The 20,800-nt window shown below is 41.7% G+C and overlaps 1 protein-coding gene across 1 annotated transcript in view; it reads right to left on the minus strand.

Annotated features, from left to right (window-relative positions):
- LOC138199320 (partitioning defective 3 homolog) overlaps positions 1-20,800 on the minus strand; it is a 362,202-nt gene that overhangs the window by 198,582 nt on the left and 142,820 nt on the right. The window contains exons 4-5 of the mRNA XM_069151329.1: positions 18,317-18,501; positions 14,160-14,297 (exon numbers count right to left, since the gene is read on the minus strand). Coding sequence (XP_069007430.1) covers positions 14,160-14,297; positions 18,317-18,501 — 323 coding nt within the window. The remainder of the gene's footprint in view (positions 1-14,159; positions 14,298-18,316; positions 18,502-20,800) is intronic.

Genomic DNA, 20,800 nt, shown 5'->3' on the forward strand with positions numbered 1-20,800 from the left:
TATTCTACACAACCGCTCCCACGGCCTGTATACCTAGATCACGAGGAGGGGAAAATTCCAATGGATAACTGCTCAACAGGGAAAAAAGCATGGCCCATTACAGTGGCAACTCCTGCTAGAATGACACCATTAAGACTATTTGGGCTATTCCAATTTCATTGTGGGCATCCAACCTTGAGATGCTCACAGAATTATGCCGGTGGCTTTGCATGTTTTACTGCAGAAGATTTCTAAAAGTGTGTTTCTGTTTTTTCAGATACACTTTTAGCCATTGGTGTCCATTCATTTGATTGAAATATGAGAATTAAAACTGGATTGAGATGGTCAATGTGTCACTGAGAAAATAATGACACCCTCATCAAATTTATCAGTCAAGTGTGATATAATTTGTCCTCCAGGATGGTGAATTCATGTGTCCCAACATCCAAGGTTTTAGCTTTCTCGCCATATCGGGAGGGAGAACAATGTTGAAATCGGAGAAGTCTCAGCTGTTATGAAGATATTCAATGGTACAATGATGTTTACTTTTAGGAAAAATACATATGACACTTTCTTTAATTTCATCTAATGTAAATTTAAATCTTACTTCAGGGACTGTGGTGGAAGTTTTGCAAGGTAACGTCTCTCAGTATGTGGTGAGAAGGCCTTGACAACTGTTTTGCTGCAACATGCTGTCGTTTTTTTTCTCTTAAATGTAAAATTAAAAGAAATGGTGCACAATAAGGAACACAGTAATATCCAACCCAGTATCACTGGAAAACGTGAGATAGCCACGCTTTGCGTGGTCCGGGCGTAAAAGTCACACATTTTCCTGTAGTGGACAAAAATGAAACCTACCACATGCTTAGAGCCATACGATTCATTGGAAAATCAAACTTTTTCCCCAAAAGCACGTGGTTGGGATTAGGATATAAAAACGTGTGCAACTTTCATGCTTACGCAGCGTGTAACCTTCACGCCTAGACAGCCCAAAACGTGGGAATCTCACAATTTGTTGAATTGGACCAGTGTGTCTATTTCACGCTTTGCCGTAAAACTTGGTTGCAATATCTGAATGAATCCAACTAATGCCCCTTTGTGGGGTAACTCTAAGTGGCTGGCTATCACAGCTACGTCTCTATGTAAGGAACAAAAATAGGCTGACTGGCCGACGACCACATTTATTTCCTCCTCGCCCGCCGTCTCTCTGTCTCTTTACAGGCTTTCTATTCCTCCGTCTCCTTGGCTCTGAAGTGAAACCATCCCATTCCTCTCCGTTTGCATCCAACTGTGACCACTTTGTTCTCTGGCTGATGCAAATGAAACGAGTCTCTTCGGCCACGATGGCGAAGCGGCACCATCTCATGTTTCTCTGTGGCCCCGAGATGTGGATGTTTACTGTCGGCCGGGGCCTTATTACATTCCTTCAGCAACTTAAAAGCATTGGCCCCCTAACGGGACCTATATAACAGTGAGAAAGGCCTATTGTCACAATGGATCTCATTGTGTCAAAGTGGACTCATTTGGCACTCGGCGGAGAGTGGGAATGTGTGGCATGTTAAAAAAATAAAAAAATAAAAATACAGAGAGGCAAAGAGAGGGTGAGAAAGTGGAGAGAAATCAAATAAATAGGAGAAAATGACTGCACTGTGAGAAATCGGGCGCAGTCAATCAAATTCATCCTCAGTGTCAAGTAGAGAAAAAAACAGTTGCATGAATATACTTTCATTAACTTCTTTGTCTTCATTTCTGTCTTATCTTTTGAGCCAGAGTCAAGTTTTAGTATTTATAGTTTTAAAATGATAATTCTTTATAATAACTTTTGCCCTGCTGCCAACCAGTGAGCTGTGGCTCAATTGACACCTTGCCTGAATATTGGCCACGCTCCTCCTACACGACACTTCAAAGCCCAGACAGACGCTGCCCGCTCCGAGGAAAGTAGACCGAAAATGTCGGAAGAAGATAACAAAATGATTTCACCTCAAGGAACAGTGTTAAGATGAGTGTGCATCTTCCTCTCCCCGCTTTGTTCTCTGCTGCCCACGCTGGTTTGGCTCCATGCTGGCGGCCCCGTTTTTATTCCCTGAAGTCATTATTGTCTTCAGCTAAGGTGCCCCTGCTCCCTGTGATTTGTGGGTAATGAGCTGGCACCCCCCCTACCCGTGTTCAATTATTCTCATTGAGAAAGTGATTTCTCACTCCACGGAGCAAATCGGAGAAGGCGAATGCATGAACTCTAATCAAGAATTAACACGTTCACAACCAGCAGTGTGGAGAGGGATGGCCACTGTGATGCAGTGGAGGTGGTGTGGATGTGGACAAAAAGACAAGAAAGACGGGAGTAACAGAGGAGGGCAGAGGGACGGAAGAGTGACAGTCACTGAGGTAAACACACTTTCCACCTGTCCATGAAAAATGCTGTTTTAGTAGATTTGGTCATCGTCAGTGCTTTGAAATGAGAGAAAAAAAAAAAGGATTGAACAAAACTTGTCAAAAAAGGTGAAAGTGAAGCACAGACAGCCTTAGTGAAGGCCTGTTTGCAATGACGGGGTGAATGTTTGAAAGAGAACGACATCTGAGTTGTAATTAACCATCGAGAGGACGCTGCAAGATGCAGGAGAAAACAGTGGAAAGCAACAAAAAGACTGACGATGAGGAAAGACGAAGATGACAGCTCACTGACGACTGTCTAATTTACCTTTGAAGCTAAATGTTACTTTCCAGTGAACTAAATAGTCCCTGCAGGAGTTTTTTTTTTTTTTTTTTTTTTAATTTAGCAGCATTACTCAAAGATTTTGATATAATTTGCGAGGTTTTACGTAATGTTTCTTTTTGGAAGGGGAATTGGCAAAAATTGCAAATGGAGGGAAAATATTTTTTTTTAACTACTACCTGTCAGGAGTCCTGTTTTCCTCCGTTTTATCCCTGATCACCTCCCTGGACTATATGTACCCTGCCCCTGCACTCCTCTGATTGTCGGTTCATTAGTTAGTCACCCGTCCGTCCTGCGTCCGTTCTCCGTCCGTCCTGTTCCCGTTCCCGTCCCTCCGGCTCCTGTTCCACCTGCGGAGCTCCCTGTTGGAGTCACCAGTCGGTGGAGTTGCCCTCCCGACTCGGAGGATTATAGACTCTGTTTCTTCCAGCGGTCCTGTCCGCTGGTCTGCCGGCTGCCCTGCCAGCCATGTCTCCCAGGATCAGTCGGTTGAGTTGCCCTCCCAACTTGGAAGCAAGTGGACACTGTAGGTGCCACCTTTTGGTTTGTTTGTTTGTTTGTTTGTTTTTATTTCTGGAAATAAAGACTGTATTTTGGAACCGATACCCGAGTCTGTGAGCCTGCATTTGGGGTCCTGGTAAAACACCCACCTCACAACACTACCTATTCACACAAAGCCAGACCTGTCTCCACGTCGATGTGCCAGCGCAGGAGAATAGTCCGGCTGTGCCTAAACACAATATCATTCTTTTAGAGGGGAAAAAAAATGCTCTGGCTTGTCTGCATTTCTTTAAACCAATCACAATAGTCTTGGCCGGCACTCAGTCCAGGATGCAGCACATCAGGACAGTGTTGTTGGAACTTGCTGTGCTGAAACATTTCCACATGAAGAGGTGAGCCCATAAATGATAAGAACCAAGCAGGCCTGCCTTGTTCAAAGATCCAAATCTTTCTCCAAATTTGCCATTTTCAGCATGTAGCTTACTGCTAAGCGGTTGCTGTTGCTATTTCCTGTAGTGATGGGGATTACAGGAGAAAAAAAATGTAACAAACAAATAGCAGAAAAGGAAAACAATGCAGCCTGAAATAATTGAGCAATGGCAGGTTTATACAGACATTGTACACTCGGTGAGTCAGGCTGACTACGACCCAGTGAGGAAAGAGTCTTAATGCCATCACTTCCTTTAAAAAAGGCATAATCAACACCACAGAAATAGTTAGAAATATTTTAGTTCTCATCTTATAATTTTTTTTTATTTTCTGAACTTCAATAATCATGAGCTTAAAATTATGAAATACATTCCACAGTCATAAGTAATATAGCTTATTAATATCAATTCATCTCATAGTTTTTGTCTCAACGGTGAACTGGAAGACTAATTCTCATGATAAAACCACAACCATGAACCCTTTTCCCATTTGTTTCCCAGTCTACCAGCCTGTGGTTTGTCTTGATGCTGAGAGGAGAGGTTGAAGACCCTCGCTGACTGTAAATGAGGAGTTACTGTATTGTTGTTGACAAAGCATGTTTTGTTTGTAGACCTGCTCACTTGGTGCCGTGATGCCTTCAGCAGTTTGTTTACTGCGCAGAAATTACATCCATTTTGCAAAACTGCAAGCTCCCATGGTGATTGGTTGAATTTGCATTATTTATTGCAATCGCAATGACTAAAGATGATTTCAGTGTTTCATTAAACACTGACTATCACAGCCCAGTATTAACTTTAGACTTACATTGAAGTTATAGTTAATTAATTCAAATGCAACATCTTTATCACATTTCTCACATTTGCTGTTTTTGTCTTTTACTTTTATTTTCTGATGCTTTTAAAGAGCAACAACTCTTTTCGCTCTGACAACAGCAGAATTCAAATGGAGAACGTAACTACATATTTAATTCTCAGAGGAATTTTTTGCATATAAATTGACAAATTTGGAAGATGGCACAAAAATGCTCTCGGGAGCTTATAAAAACATTGCTATCAGCGTTCTGAAGCCAGAATCAGTCAAACCCTAATCTGAACTGTCACACACACACACACACACACACACACACACACACACACACACACACACACACACACACACACACACACACACATCTACACATCTACACATCTACACATCTACACACACAGAGCAAGACAGGTGAAACATTTCCAGGCTACAGTGAAGAGTGTTGGTAACTTCCAAACACCCGTCTGCTGTCTGCTCTGCTGTTCAAACGAGATAAGAGGCGAAACACAATTTGCACAATTGTCTGTAAAATAAGAGAGGAAAGAGAATGAAGGGGAACTAGAACAAACAACAGATATCTTGTTCAGAGGGGAAAGAAAAGGCCAAAGTGGCCTGAAACTTTGTCGTAGAACAAGAGAGAATGACAGCTTCTTTTTTTTTTTTTTTTTGGTTAGGTCCCATTTCTGAGTCGAGCAGCGTTTTCATCTTTGTCTCTCCTCCCGTCCCCTGCTGATGTTCTCACACTGTCCTTGGGAGCTACATTTGTCTGCTGTGTTATGTGCTCAGAATTAAGTTGTTCAGAATTGTTAAACACATATTTCTATCATTCTCAGTCTATCTCCACATCTATCTCCCCCTCTGTGTGTGTGTGTGTGTGTGTGTGTGTGTGTGTGTGTGTGTGTGTGTGTGTGTGTGTGTGTGTGTGTGTGTGTGTGTGTAAGTGTGTGTAAAGGTGAGAGGGGGACCATCCAGAATGCTGATACATGAATAAGAATTGCCTCTGGGCAGAAAAGCTTTAACTGTCATGGTCTCAATGTAAATCTCACACACACGCACGCACGCACGCACGCACGCACGCACGCACGCACACACACACACACACACACACACACACACACACACACACACACACACACACATCAAGGCTCACGGTGAACATCACTGCTGTTTTTTTCTAACAAAGACATTAAGTTCATAATGAGATGTTAAGCAGTGTTATTTTCATAATTGCCCATCTACAATCTATTTTCCCTGCTGTGGAATGAATCAACTAAATGATGCTGCCAACAGTGTATGTGTGTGTGTGTGTGTGTGTGTGTGTGTGTGTGTGTGTGTGTGTGTGTGTGTGTGTGTGTGTGTGTGTGTGTGTTACCTGCTGACATCCTACAGCATTAAAACACACACTTGTTTAATGATAGAATGCACTGAATCTGTGATGCATTTGGTTGCAGCAGTCTGGCTGCTGGATCCAACACAGAGCTGCAGGCTGGGACATACTGAGTTGAAACCATCAAAGTTATCTAATTTAGATTTGCCCGTAAAAGTGTAAAATGTTCAGCACTGATCATACTACTGCGCAATGCTGGCGAGAGTTTTCTTGTTGTTGGCTCCCAGTACAGGTAAATTAAAAGTAAAAAAGGAGCAACATAATGTAAACAGAGATGTACAAAGAGGCCGCTGTGTGCTTTTAAACTCACTACAGGCCCTTAAACATGTTTCTCCTAAATGAATGGAACATTAAAATATGCAAAAAAATTACAAGGGGTGTTAAAAAAAAGTACAAGACCGTGATAGTTGCATGTTGAAGAACCAAAGTTCCCCTGCAGAAGAGCTCAGGTTGCACTCAATGCTTTTTTGTTTTTTTCCACAAGTTGAACTCGGTGTTGACAGTCTGACCTTGTGGGACAAATTCACGCTGCACAGTATTTATGAGCATGAGCTTTTCACAGGTCTAAAAATGTACCAGTGAGGTCCATGAAGAGACAAAGCAGTTGTGTACAAGATTAACAACACTGCTAAAAAAATTTTTTTTTTTTTAAAAAGACAGAAAGAATGTAATGGTAATAAATATTGAGTTGGGCTTATCAACAAGCACTGAGTCAGCACAAAGCCACTGGAACTACCCGAGCCCCCTGGAGGTGAAAGGAGGAGGAGACAAGCACTAAATAAGGCTTAAAAAGCAGAGCAGGCCTTAAGAGAAATGTCACAATATAAATCCGATCTGGTCTGTCTGCGGTCGTGACGTTCCAGCGGTGGCTAATTAAGAGCTGGGAGGCCATCGAGAGGCTCAGAGCGACACTGTTCTCACTCAGGTCCTCGGCTGGAACGTCTCTGGTGAGCTGCCATTTACACAGCAGTCACAGAGGACAAAAGGAAAATGACTCCACCGTCTAAATAATGTGCAACTTCAGTCATTCGTTTTTTTAAAATTCAGTCTTACATTTAGGTGAGATAATCACTGACGTAGTAGCTATAGGAAAGTCACACAAAGTCAGATTAGCAGTTTTACCATTAGAATTTAAAAAAAAAAAAAATGTTTGCGAGAATTAGAATTTTCAATGAAAAATATGCTATAAATTACCACCACGTGACAGATTTTTTTATTTTCTTTTTGTGACAACTGCAGGTAATAGGTAGCAGGTTGACTGTAACAAAAGCAGATCAAAAAGGAAGAAGAAGAAGTAGAAAATAAGAGTGCTTAGAGTCAAACTTGAAAACACAGCTGCACCTACTGGTCGGACAGCAGTTAGTGAAGACATGCTGAGTACATCTCACACATATACACACATTGGTGTGTTTTTGTGGACTTAACACACACACACACACACACACACACACACACACACACACACACACACACACATGGGCCCTCATCTATTTCTGCTTCCCTTTTGGAGCTGGCTGACCTTCCTGTGGAGGAGGACACCACAGCAGAAATGACTGCACTGCTCTGGAAAGTGGGTTACTACTTGTTTCTTCTCTGCCCACTGTCCGGCACACGACAAACCAACTGCTCTGCATCAAACATTATCCAGACCTGACGGAACATAACGCTTGCAGCACGGAGGCACGCCGCATCCAGCAGGTACCGGTGGAGAGAGACGCAGGTGGAGACAGACGGAGACACTGTCTCACGCAGACTGAGGTTGGTGCTGTGTTTTCGCTGCATGCTCAGCTGCTCTAACGTTGCCTGCAGCTCGCCTCGGGGTCTGCAGACTGTGTGGGCTTTACCAACAAGCGAGGCAGGACGACTGACTCAGTTCACTCACCGACAACAGCACCAAGAATCGAATGCTAACTTTCAGAGCGACTTGCCCAAGGGTTTTCCAAAGCATCACACATTTGAGATCCTCCACTTCAGAGCTTCCACCACTGTATTGATTGGATTTTGAGGGAGACAAATGAATACAAAGCTATAGGTGACCTGAATTTTAGAATGTGGCAGATTCCTGCAGAACAATCAAAGTTACACAAAGTAAAAACTGATTAGCATTTAGAGAGAAGTTTCAGTATTTTTGATTTGTATATATTTTTTTCCATTATGACTAATGCCCACGCTTACATATTACTCATCACCTTCATTGCAGAGATTCAAAGAGCAAAACCTCTGATAGCTTTTGTGACATCAGGAGTGGACATGTGGTGGAGGGGTTTTACATTCACACACAAGGAGAGCACACAGTACAAACTGGCCACAAGAACACACTGCATGTCCCATAATGCCTCGCAGGGTACAGAGTATTGGCGCTGGGGATAGCGGGCACACTAGAACCACTTATTTGGCAGGAGATATTCACTAACTGGGTATTTTGTTATCGTAGCACGTTCATATGTGTTTATGTTCATGTTTAATACATTGTGTTTATGGTGAAGTCACCGCAAGATATGTATGTCGGTGATAGCTTAATATAGCTTGTTCTTCCCTTGTACACTTATGGTTTTGAGTCAAAGGCCATTTAATTGTCATAATGTCTTCATTAAAATGTTCCAAAACTGCAAGAGTAAATATAATTTCTACCTGTCAGATAGACCTATTTAACTTGGTTGCTTTATTCTCAAAGTTTACGAAGGAAGAACTGAGGCATGGTCTTTTTTTTTTATTTATAATGTGAAACCCTGCTTACAATTCACTGAGCCTCGCAGTCATCACAGCAAATAAACAACCGTAGTTACAGGCTGGATTGTTACTGCAGGAGTCAGAAGAATAACTGAACATCAGACACAAGGAGCAGCAGAGAGCCGGACAGTGAGACAGGGAGAAGACACCGCTAACTGCTAAACTAAAGTCGCGAACAGATCTGAACAGCTTGTGAACAACTGAGGGATCACAGAGAAAGTATCTAAAAGGAAGCAGAGGGCTGTGAGTCTGAGCAGAACTAGTGTACGTTTAAATGTGAACCAGGCAATTAACCGCTGTGATGAAGAATAGATAGAGATATTTGCCATATTTGACAAAGCAGCAACACCGCGACCAATAATGTAACAGACATACCGGAAACCGGAAATGAGATGATACACTTCCTGGCTGCAACACGTCTTTCTTCTCCTTCTTTGGTTGCAGTACGTCAGCCTGTTATTGATGTCCTAAACAACTGATGGAGCATTCTCCGAAATAGGTCTATTTTTTAGTGAATATGGGGTATTTCTTGTATGTAAAGTGATAGAGATCTAACTAGGATACATTGAAAATAATGATATTTAATTTGTATCAGTATTGTATTGAAATTCTTATGAGTTGATAAAACCCTATTCTCCTCTGGGATGTTTTAAGTTGGGTCTTCGACCAGAAAATAAAGCCAGCTTTTGTTTTAAAACCTTCTGTTTTGGCCTGTTCTTTCAGTTATACTGTACTGCCTTACCTTATCCTGCCAGAGATAATCTCACGACATTACACTTTACAAAGCACTTTAATGTAACAGAAATCTTCCCAGACACTTTAAATCTAGACAGAAAGTAACTGTCTGGGAATCCCTTTTAAGCATTTCAGCCTCATTCAAATACATTCAGTAAGTTTTACTTTTTACACAAATGGCAATCTGTGTTTGTTTGAAGGGAAATCTTTGATGTGAAAAAAATAAAAAGGGATGAAGTGTGTTCACACTGATCCTCACTCTCCTCTTCCGGCTTGAAGTTGAACGGACTCATCTCCTTTCAACATGTTGGCTCAGTGATTTAGCCGGGCAGCTCGCCACTTTGTGCTTCCTTTAAAACTCGCCAGACAAGGTGCCTCATTTAGACAACAAAGAGAGAGAGGCACCCCGACTGTTGGAGGTTTGATCAAAGATGTCTGATTAAAGCTGCCTCCGCGTGCTCTCATGCAACACTTTCCCTTTTTTCCTATCTCTCTGGATCTTTCTCTCTTTCTTTTATTGTTTTAGTTTGACTCAGCATTTTAAAGAGGCTGTAAACAAATTTTTTTAAATGCATTCAGATCATATTAGGATACTTATTTGTGCCTTAGGCTGAATTCTAAAACATCTCTCTGAACAGACCATTAAACCATTAAAGTGTACACACTTTAATAGCTTGACCATACCTGCTTCTCTCCACATTCTCCATTGATTGGGTTAAATCGCTCGATGATTGACAGCTGGTGTCAGTCCCGCCTCTGGCACAGCTCATGATAATGGTCTCTCATCAAGGCCGCAAAACAATACAGCAGAGAGCACTCAACCACATCAAAATGTGAATGTGTGTGTGTGTGTGTGTGTGTGTGTGTGTGTGTGTGTGTGTGTGTGTGTGTGTGTGTGTGTGTGTGTGTGTGTGTGTGTGTGATGCCATGCGGGAAGGTCCATTAACATTCATCAGTGGGATAATAGGCCAGCGTTAATGTCAGCTGTTTATTTAAAGAATAACTCATAAGGCCTTGGTGTATGTGGGCTGATAAAGCATGCTTTCTTCACGCCACATTTGGCAGGGTGTGTTGTGTGTGTGTGTGTGTGTGTGTGTGTGTGTGTGTGTGTGTGTGTGTGTAAAGCTGGTGAGGGATTTAGCGACTGAAGCTCAGGCTGAACCATTTGACACTGAAGCAAATGTATTGACTGGTTAGATAAACATGAGATATAACTATAATATATAACTGATATAACTACGGGCCAGACGGCCTTGTGTTCGGTGTGCATGCTGAACATTTGTAGACAAAAGCTCAAACTCCAACTTTTAAAAAGACTCCAGACACAAGTTGTGTGAATCACTCCTGCATCCACAGTTGCTCCCCTGCAACACCAGCTTCAACCCCCTCCACAGGTGTATCACCTTTGGGTTGTCACGGTGATGACAGACTCCCAGATTGTGCAGTTAATGGTCTTGTGCATCCAACTGCCACAGCACCTCTTTGGTATTTTAAGCTCAGAAGTCAACGTGTCACTTTAGTTGGCCTGACTTTAACATTCCTAATTTATAGCAGGGAGTGGGAAGGCCTGCTGAAATATGAATGGTGAAGTGAAGCACTTTAAGAGTGTACCAAATGGTTCCGGGTACAACCAGAGCTGCTTCACAATCACCAACCATTAAAGTAAAAGATTTGATGTGAGAAGACGTGCTTAAAAACTTAAGCTGCAGTATTATTCTGTGAGGGGTGAAGTTAGAGGATGATGCTGCTGGAACATTATGCTAACCTGCATATAAATAAACGAGGCAAAGTGTGTGTCTGCTGTTCCGATGAAAAGACAGAAAATAGTGTGATGCTCTGTCTTAGTTTTCTTTGTTGTTGCTTTTATCTTTTATCATAAAGCAGAACAATAAAGTACAACAGATAAATAATCCATGATAAACAAGCAACTGCTAATTGGTGTGTTTTTCTTAAAACCTTGGCATATATGGATGTGTGTGTGTGTGTGTGTGTGTGTGTGTGTGTGTGTGTGTGTGTGTGTGTGTGTGTGTACACTCATTATCTCTGCCAGCGCTTTAGCACTGATCACAGTTCCTTCTAATTAACCCACGCTGCGTATTTTTATTTTGCAATGTGATGCTGCTGTGCTGCCTGCCCATCAAGCAGTCAAAGAAGACAAAATATCAAACTGTCACGTGTGGGAGGGAAAGCAGCGATCAAGACTGAGATACAGTGAGCGACAGAAGGAGACGAGTGAAACCTGCACTGTTCCACCTTTAATGAGCGGATTTGTGCCTCATACAGCTGTCAGATTATAAATAGTCAGGTAGCACCGAGTATTAGCCACCGTGTGGATGCTTACACTCACGCTGCGGCGCTCCTGCTGATATTCATTAAATACTGACATAACTCAGTTGGATTAGAACCCCTGCTCTAAAATAATAATCTCTTATTTTGTATTCATATAATGTTTGTTAATGGGTGTTAACCTGAAACCTTAATCCTGGAATTGGGAGGGTTTTAAATGTTTGAGCAAAATCATGTTCAGTTATTGTTAATGTGCTATTTAAGTTACTTCAGATGTTCCCACTATATTGATAGTTTTACTAAAATCAAGAGTTTTGATAAACCTGAATGCAGTTACAATCAAATAAATGGTGCACACAAGCAGAGGGACAGCGGGTTCGGGACATCGATGCAACAACTCCTACCACTTCAGGATGATGTGTTCACTGTTCAAAGAATAGTTTGTCATTTTGGGAAATGCACTTGTTTACTCTGTGAAAGGTACAGGAGAATCACGAGACCACTCTAATGTCTATACAGTAAATGTGAAGCTACTGCCAGGAGCCGTTTAGCTTCGCTTTCAGAGACTGAAAACAGCTAGCCCAGCTCTGGAGAAGAACATCTAAAGCTAATTCTTCATTATTTTATATTTTATTCGTTTAATCCATATAAGAACGGAGGGATACAAATTACACATTGTGGTATTATGTATGGCTATGTAACAAATTATTTCTTTCTGAAGAGATTAGAACCTAAGAGACAAGCTAAGACATGCGTCAATCAAGCAGCAAACAACAGTGACATCACCCACTGGTTGGTGAACGGCCGTTATGAAGCCTCGAGTTTGGATTTTGGCCGGCGCCATCTTGCTAGTTCGGAGCAGTGTGAAGCCAGAAGTGACCATACTTAGATGAGACGTCCCACCCACCAAGAGCAATAACCAGATTGCCCCACAGGCATGTCAATCAAACAGACACGCCCCAAAAAAACATTTTAAGCCTATTTTCTAATTATTGACGGATTACTTTCAGATGGACCGCCAGAAAACTAATAAGAAGGAGTGACTTTAGCTAGCAAAACCAAAATAACTAAAATTATTGACTTACAATTTCATGAGAGAAGTTGAATGGGAGCCTATGGAGCCAGAGGCTTTTTGAGGTCGGCTCTCGCGGCACCCGGTGGTATTGCAGCTTAAGACATTTCCACATCGGCCTCATTTTTCAGACTACGTTCACTTTTATATGCAGCTTGATTTTCAATGAGACTGTAGAGAAAGGCAAACAGACCACCCAGACACACACACTGCCACAGTAAACACTGGGAATCCTGAAAAGCTGAATGAACTACGACTGGGTCACTCTGCAAAACAAGTCAACAGGAATTTGTTCGACATTGTGAATATCAATCAGCTGTAAAATTTTGACTCCCGTTCTTCTCCATCCCTCTAACTCTTCTTTCCATCTCAAATTTTTCACACCTTTCTTTGCTCTTTTCTTCTACTTTAATGTGAAAGAGAGGTCGATTAAACACCTCGTCCGTGAGGGAGCTGAGGCAGTGATGAGCACAGACTGACAGACAAACTGGGTGAAATCCTCTCCACATCCAGCTCAGCGTGTTCAACACTTCCCAAGGTCATTTCTGCTCTCCCTGCAGAGAGCCTCTGTCACTTTTAATAACTTTTAAAGGGAGCATATTTTTTCTGGTCTGACAGACGGAGGAGTAGAGGGACCAGTCACAGGGAGAGTCAATCACAAAGTGCCGACAGAGCACAGAGGTGTGAAGTGAGGAGACAAGCCTGCAATGACTAACAGTGTACACTGTTACCTTATGAAAAGTACCACTGCATAGAACAGAAGTATAAGGTCTGGTGTCAGACGCTGACTCTGTTTTCAGTTGGTTTGGGCAGTGAGCAGCCAGTGTCGCTGTGAACTACTGTTATCTGTCACTGCTGTGTTCACCATTGCTGGGGCACTTTGGCAAGACATGATGAATTGTATGCAATGCAACACAGAGTGAAACATACAGGCACATTTTTTGCAGACAGAACATGGTACAAACACAGAGGCAAGTCACGTTCCAAATATATCAACTCATGTTAGTTTAAGGTGCTTAAATTTGATGTCTCAACAAAACAGAGATGTTACACGTCATTGCTACACAATAGGATAGATTGTCGAGGTAACAGAGATGTCAAGAAAGTGTGAAAACTATGCTTGCATCCAGATGACAATAAGAACCACCAGACAGTGTCGGATGTAAAGTGTACCCTTGGTCTGTCACATTTTTTATACAATTGCCTGATCGTGATTATTTCTGCTGACTGCAATAATTATTCCTTCAATGAATTTCTAAACTATTTCCGCACTGTTTGAGGTTTGACTGCCGCTCTTTTTATGATGTCATCTACTTGCGCCGCTCCTTCAAGTTGAATGCCACATAAGTGGTGAATAGCACCACCAACTGTTTATCTCGAGGTTCAGACGTCAATCCAACATGTTGGTTCAGTGCATTACTTTTCAGTTAAGCAAATTACTTGGCGTTATTCACTGTGTGTACAACAGCACTGTGCATTCTTTGAACCACAGAAAAATCATATAAAGTCCACCACCATACCTGTTCCTGCCGGTCGAGCCACCTGTCCACCATCGGATGGTTGGCACTCAGGGAGGATCGAGTCGTCTCTCTTTGAAACTGAGTGGTCCAGCCACTTGCATTGCGAGGAAGACTCCGGTATGCATGGGCTCCTCGAGCCTGCAATAAAGCAGGAAGAGGTAGAAAGATTAAAATCCCTAAATGACAGTCATACAGAGGATACTATCAGGATATGTTTTCCTGCTGATTTCATCACTGCTGCCACAAATAAATGACAAGGCACATAATCTAAAATCTAAAATCCAGTATAAAACAAACAAAACAACCCAAAAAAAAAACAAAGACCGATCCATCGTCCATATTTGCAGCGTTCAAACAGGCTATGTTGTGGCATGGTGTTGTCTATAGCAGCTGGATAACAGACAGTGTGTGGTACAGCACACACACTTCAGGTTGTTCATTCAAGTCTCCCTCCATTCACCCTCACCTCTGACCTTCCCTCACGGATAAACCTGACCTGCTAATAAAAGGCTTTTACATAATAAGACAGCCACAGCTGAGCTCCCCATTTCACAAAAATCACCTTCCAAAATGCTCCTGCCAAGTTAATGTCAAACACCATCGGACTGAAAGAGGCTCAATACAAAGGCCGCAAGCAAAAAGCACACCCAGTATTCATTTCAGACATGCTGGCCTTGGATTTGGAATTTCAATTGAAGGTTGTGGGTGATGCTATTTGAATAAAAAAAGGAAGCAAATCAATATTAAAAACAATTCAGCAGGACAGACAAACAGAAAGAAAACAATATAAGGTTTGATGAGTTACAAAAACAACAGCTAAAGAGCAAGACAGAGAGGAACAGAAGTTTGGCTATCTTTAACAAGACATCACACTAAAAAGGAACACAGACAAAAAGGAAAAGAAAAAAAACTCCCAGGTGGGTTGTTGCAGAACAAGAGAAGGGATGAAAGAGAAGCAAAAAGATGAGCAAAGGCAAAATAGAACAAAAAAACAAACAAGTTATGCTCAACAAGTCACAAAATAGTAGCAAACAATGCAAAAAGGAAGAGCAGTGAGAGAAAAAAACAGGAGAGATTATTCTCCCTGGCTTGCTATAATAAGCCATATGTGTTTTAGTACAGTTGAATGTAGCGTGAAGAGGCCTGAGGAAGCACTGCAGACATGACTGTAAAACTCAGCTGGACATGTGCGCTCTATACTGAGACAGCCCAGATAGCCATCGCGGTCTCAGTCACAGCGCGACAAAGGACCCCTCCACAAAGTTTTTACGACACATCAGATCGTAAAATGCGGAGAAAGCCAGATACCAGAGAGGTAGCAGTAAATCAGCTGGCTCATATCGAGTGCCTAATCCCTTTAGTGTGTTGTGCTAAGCGTGGAGAAGCCAGAATACGAAGTATTGTAAAGTCATTGGGAGATGTGATGAGTTTACAGTGCTAGCTGATGACTGAAGACTCCCATTGGCTTATATTGTGGAGATTTAGCAGACCTGAGCCTGACTCAGCCATATTTGGACTCGCAGGGAAATGAGCAGAACATGGCTGGCTGTTGTGTGTAAAGGAAATGATTCCAGACAATGGAGAGACTCTAGGTGTATGGTGTGTGTGGCTTGCATCCATATGCTCTTTTGGCAAGCGAATCATTGATGTGCAGTTCCCTTCATGAGCCAAGAAATAAATATATCAATGCTGAGAAATACATTAAACATCTGTTGTTGACTGCATAGAAATAGACTTCATGTTGGACTGATGGTGAATATATGACAGTTGGATCTATGAAAAAGAGATTGAAGAGTAAGAAGACAAAGACTCACTTGTATTGAAAAAAATCCAATGGTTCTGTCAACTGAATACAAAAAAGGCAGCCTCCTGCTGTTAGCTCATTTTATACCTTTTCAAGTGACAGTGACAAGATGATGACTTAAATTGTTGTAATTAACGTAACTCATCGCATGCTACAGATGGGACTCAAGAACTACATGGGATACCTGAACATTACAGGTTTGTCAACCAAGGATAAGTCCAGTGTATTTCCCAATAAAGAGGCTATTGTGGATCTATGGGTCATGCTAACTTTGAACGCTCAACCTCCCTTGTAACGATTCTGAGAAACAAGGGGTCTGTGACCTAGAAGAAGCTCTGCAGCTTTCTGTAAAGTGTTAAAGTTTCAGTAGCATTCGAAGGAAAACCAGAAATTAGCCGCCTGGACGAGTCATTTTTATGCCTCCGCACTGGCAACAGCTGTGACTGGAGGCATGTTTTTGGGTTGTCTGTCTGTCCGTCCCAGTCTCATGAATGTTATATCTCAAGAACAAATGTTAACTTGGTCCAAAAAAAGAACAGATTTGATTTTGTGGGTAAAAGGTCAAAGGTTAAGGTCACAGTCTGCTCACATTGTCCAACTCTCATGACCACAATACCTCAGAAACACTGTTAATGAATTTCTTCAAATTTGGCCCAGATCGTTGGTTGGACAAAAGAAGGCTGGTCAAAGGTCAAGGTATCTGTGACTTCACATCCGTCCCATGCTAGCAAACATCACATCTCCAGAATGACTTGACTTCAGAAAAAAATGGGTGTAAACTCAGTCTTACAAGATCAAATGCTTTTCTTTCCAAGTTTTTGGATTGCAAGAATAAGATGATAAAATACACACCATGTAGTTTCCATCAACTACTGATGCACAGTACATAGATTCCAGTTGTAGCTGCCGAGCAGACTAATGTGAGCATTTCAAAAGGGATGACTACGTCCTGTTGAATCATAAAGGGCAAAACACTTTTCCCTCAAACATACAGTTGCTTCTGAGTGCTGCAGCAGTTTATGCTTTGGTATGTGTCATCTTGCATTGTACTATTTGAGCCACAATAGCTCCATTAATGGGAAATATGCAAGGTAGAATAAACTGAAATTATCCTTAAAACACATTAATTCAATCTAAAAAGAATCCTGTAATGGAATGTCACAGTTTCTGTTTCGAATCTGAAAATATTGTCGTATATTAAAACTGAAACTCTATTAAAGCCACAGTTCAAAGTAGCCTGTGATACCCTGCAGAGAGTTCACAAAAGTGGAAGCCACAGTGCACTATAGAGCGGGCCATGAGGGCCAAAGACGAGCAGAAATTCTGAGAATTCATGAACACTTCCCGGTCCTCTGCTTTTACATGTTTTATTCCCTACGGGTTGCTCAGTTTGACACGGGTCAGAGATGAAGCTTCACTGACAAAATACGTCTAATATTTTACTCTCTTCTCCACCATCTGTTGGAGTGTGCTGTTACTTTGGCTCAGCTCTGACAACTAAAGTGTCTTTAAATAGGATTATCAGCCTACGCTTCCAGACACACTAATCACGAGGAGAGTTGCCGTCTCACGTTCAGAGCGCTCAATCATTTCCCTTTTTTTTTTTTTAAACCTGCCTGTTGGACTGGGAACATACCTCTTTCTCAGCAAGAACTTAAGGTCTGTCAGCACCTCGTGGAGGCAGCCATTTTGAGAAGTTAATTGGCTTCCCTTTTCTTTTGGAAGCCGCAGGGAAGATGTACCTGGGCTTTTTTTTTTTTTTAGGATTCATAATAAGTCTCGAAAAGGTGAATTTAGAAGAAAGGGAAAGTGTTTTACAATCCCTGCTCGTCTTTTTGGAAGACAAAAAGGGGTGTTATCAGGAGGAACTAGTTTCAGATAAAGACTATCCATGCTACCACTGGATATCTGCAAGGAGGGCAGCATAAGCTTCATATCTAACAGTTATTTATTTGATTTGAGGTGCAGAGGGGAGAGAAGGAATGAGAATGAGGAAATAAAACAGTAAAGAAGTTGAAAACAGAGACTGCTGGAGGTTGCAAGATTTCAGAGCACAATATCTCTGACATCATAATTGATGCAGCTCCCATACATATGCAGCACTGTGGAAAATAACTTCTGGGCAAGATACTATTTGAATTAGTATCTAGTTGACAGTGGAGTAATAACGAACAGATACAATGTCAATCTTTTGATGTTGTTACATTTTTACACCTTTCACATTCACATGAATCTTGATGACCTAACTGGCAAAGAATAGCAGGTATTTTTGTGGTACTTCTCTTGATTCCATTTAAATATCAATCCACACCGTGTGTTAACAGCTACAATATTAACCACAGGTATCTGTTACCGTCTGTTCTAGGCTGCCCGTGCCTTCGCTTGCGTTTGGTTTGTGGTTGTGCTTCTGGAAACCAGCAGTAGTGGACCAGCGAGCCGGGTTCTTTCTAGATGGTTCCTCTGGAACAACCGGGACCTCGCCTGGAGGAAAGTCAGCCAGGGAGGGATCGCTGCTGCGGCGGACATTCAGAGTCATGTCTGTGGAGAGTACAGGGAGAGTGGGAAGAAAAAAAATAAGAAGGGGATTGTGAGTCATGAAATCGGAATCAAAAGAGTAAAAGAGTTACGACAAAATCAAACCACTTGCTGCTTTTTCCACTTATCAAGCAGCATACTTTCTACTTCAGTGTTGAACAATGGTCCATTTTCTGGCTCACCGCTCTGTCCCCTACTGTACCTCCTCAACTGCACTATATGAAATGTCAGCTGAGACATGGGAAGTCGTAACTGTAAGTACTTTTGTTTTCATAAAAGCTCTATTAAGCCCCAAAGAAAACATTGAACAATCTAACTATGGAAAGTTTGGCTTGGCGTCAGTCCAGTTACAGTGAAAGAAATTCACTGTAGATGGACTGCACACCCAATTTTAGCTGGAAAATTACCCACACCCCTGTAAAAAATGTAAATAAACGTGATCATCTAACCTCTTGTTAAGTCCAACCACTCTAAAAACAACAATTATAATTGCAGCAAAATGGCCCATATATCATAATGCGACTCTGAAGATAACGGTTGTTCTCATACACTCTGCTACCAAGTGACTTACATTGTGGAAAGTTTCCATGGATTGAAACAGGGTCTCACAACTAACATTACCCCGGCCATCAAACATCTACGAGAAACCTATACAGGAAACACTGGGCCATGTTACAGCTGCCACATTGACCAATCAGAAACTAAAATCTGGTATAAAGTTTCCACATCTGATTACAGCTGCCAAAACAAGCAGAGGGAATGAAGCTGCTCCACACTTCACACTCCAGTTAAAACATTCCCTCAGAATCCTGCTGATGTCTGTTACACAGGGAACACGGTACGTGAATCCGTTAGCTGTGGTGTAAATCATCTGGATTTTCCCAAAAGGCCATATGGATTTGTTTGCGACGATCTCGCAGTCTACGAGTTACACCCGTAATTATGCAAATAGTTGGGTAACCACCTGTCATTCGTCAGCGGATCACTGCAGCGAGCATATGCCGGTGGTAAGCCTCCATCTGATACACCAGCAACATGTCTTAGTGGTAGAAGTGATGCATTTTAATCACGGCTTACGCTGCACTGCAACTCGTGCGTATTTAACACTGACAAGACTGGGGAGTTTGGAGTACAACAGTGAGTGTTGCTTGTAACCGCTTGCAGGTAGCCTGAAAGAAAGGCAGTCAACGTATGTGACTGAATCCTAAAAATTAAAGGTGAGCTCTACGTGTTTGTCACTATCTGTATACCGTCATTACTGGCATTAAGAGATATACAAATAAACTCAACTTGTAGCGGCCTACATAGTGCAGATTTTACAGTGCATCCACACACTGTACATATGAAGGTGGTTGTATCTGTACGTGGTCTCAGGTACAGCAGCCTTGTTTTTTCTAGGAATCACATTCATATTGGACAACTGAGCAACCTAACAATTTCCATCCAGCACTGACATAGCATCCTGAGATTCTCAGTCATATACAGTCACATTCACCGCGACGGCTGAAATACTGAATTTGAGTTTCACAAACCAGTGGGTTACGTCACAATTGGTTGTCACTTGATTGGACATGAAATAATGTACAGGTTTTTCAAAATCTTAGGAATTCTTGTCTGGTAATTCTTCCAATTAAAAATAAATAATTTGTTCATGCCATCGACATGACACAGAACAAAGCATTTGCCTACAAAACACTTACAGCTGTATCTGTACAGTATGTTTAATGATGTAACAATGCTGTGGTAAAAGTTTGGTTAAAGCTTAAGCTTTAAGTGAATATTTCACCACAATTACAAAAGTGTTGTCATTATTGTTGTAATAATAAATATGGAGTTAAGATTACAGCCTAAAGTATGTTTTGCTGTTCCATCTGTCTTCATACTGTTACTTAATATCCTCTTTTGCTCCCAGCACATGTTTTTCTTTGTCTGAAAGGAGTAACATTGACATTGTTCTTCGAAGTACACAGAACAGAAATCAATAAACTTTAGTCAGGACTCAGTGATATTACAGCAGGGTAATGTAAATGCAAAATATTGCGAGTCATTAAATCTAAGCTGTGTGTTACAAAAAACATTATTGCGGCCTACTTTTCTGCAAGGTTTCATTACATTTTAGTCTCCCAACAACTCAGTACAGCTGATGTCAGTGCAGAAATATTTGCACCATTATTCTGTTTCAGTCAAAAAGATCTGTTGTCACAGTATGTATCTCCCTCCACTCCGAGCAGGGAAACTCTGGTCGAGAGGCTTCATATGCAAATGACTAGACGATGACATCTGGAAACTTATAGGAACTCTC

Source organism: Embiotoca jacksoni, unplaced genomic scaffold (assembly GCF_022577435.1).
Source record: "Embiotoca jacksoni isolate LCO1_2020_lvr unplaced genomic scaffold, fEmbJac1.0.p SCAF_17, whole genome shotgun sequence".
Lineage (NCBI taxonomy): Eukaryota > Metazoa > Chordata > Actinopteri > Embiotocidae > Embiotoca > Embiotoca jacksoni.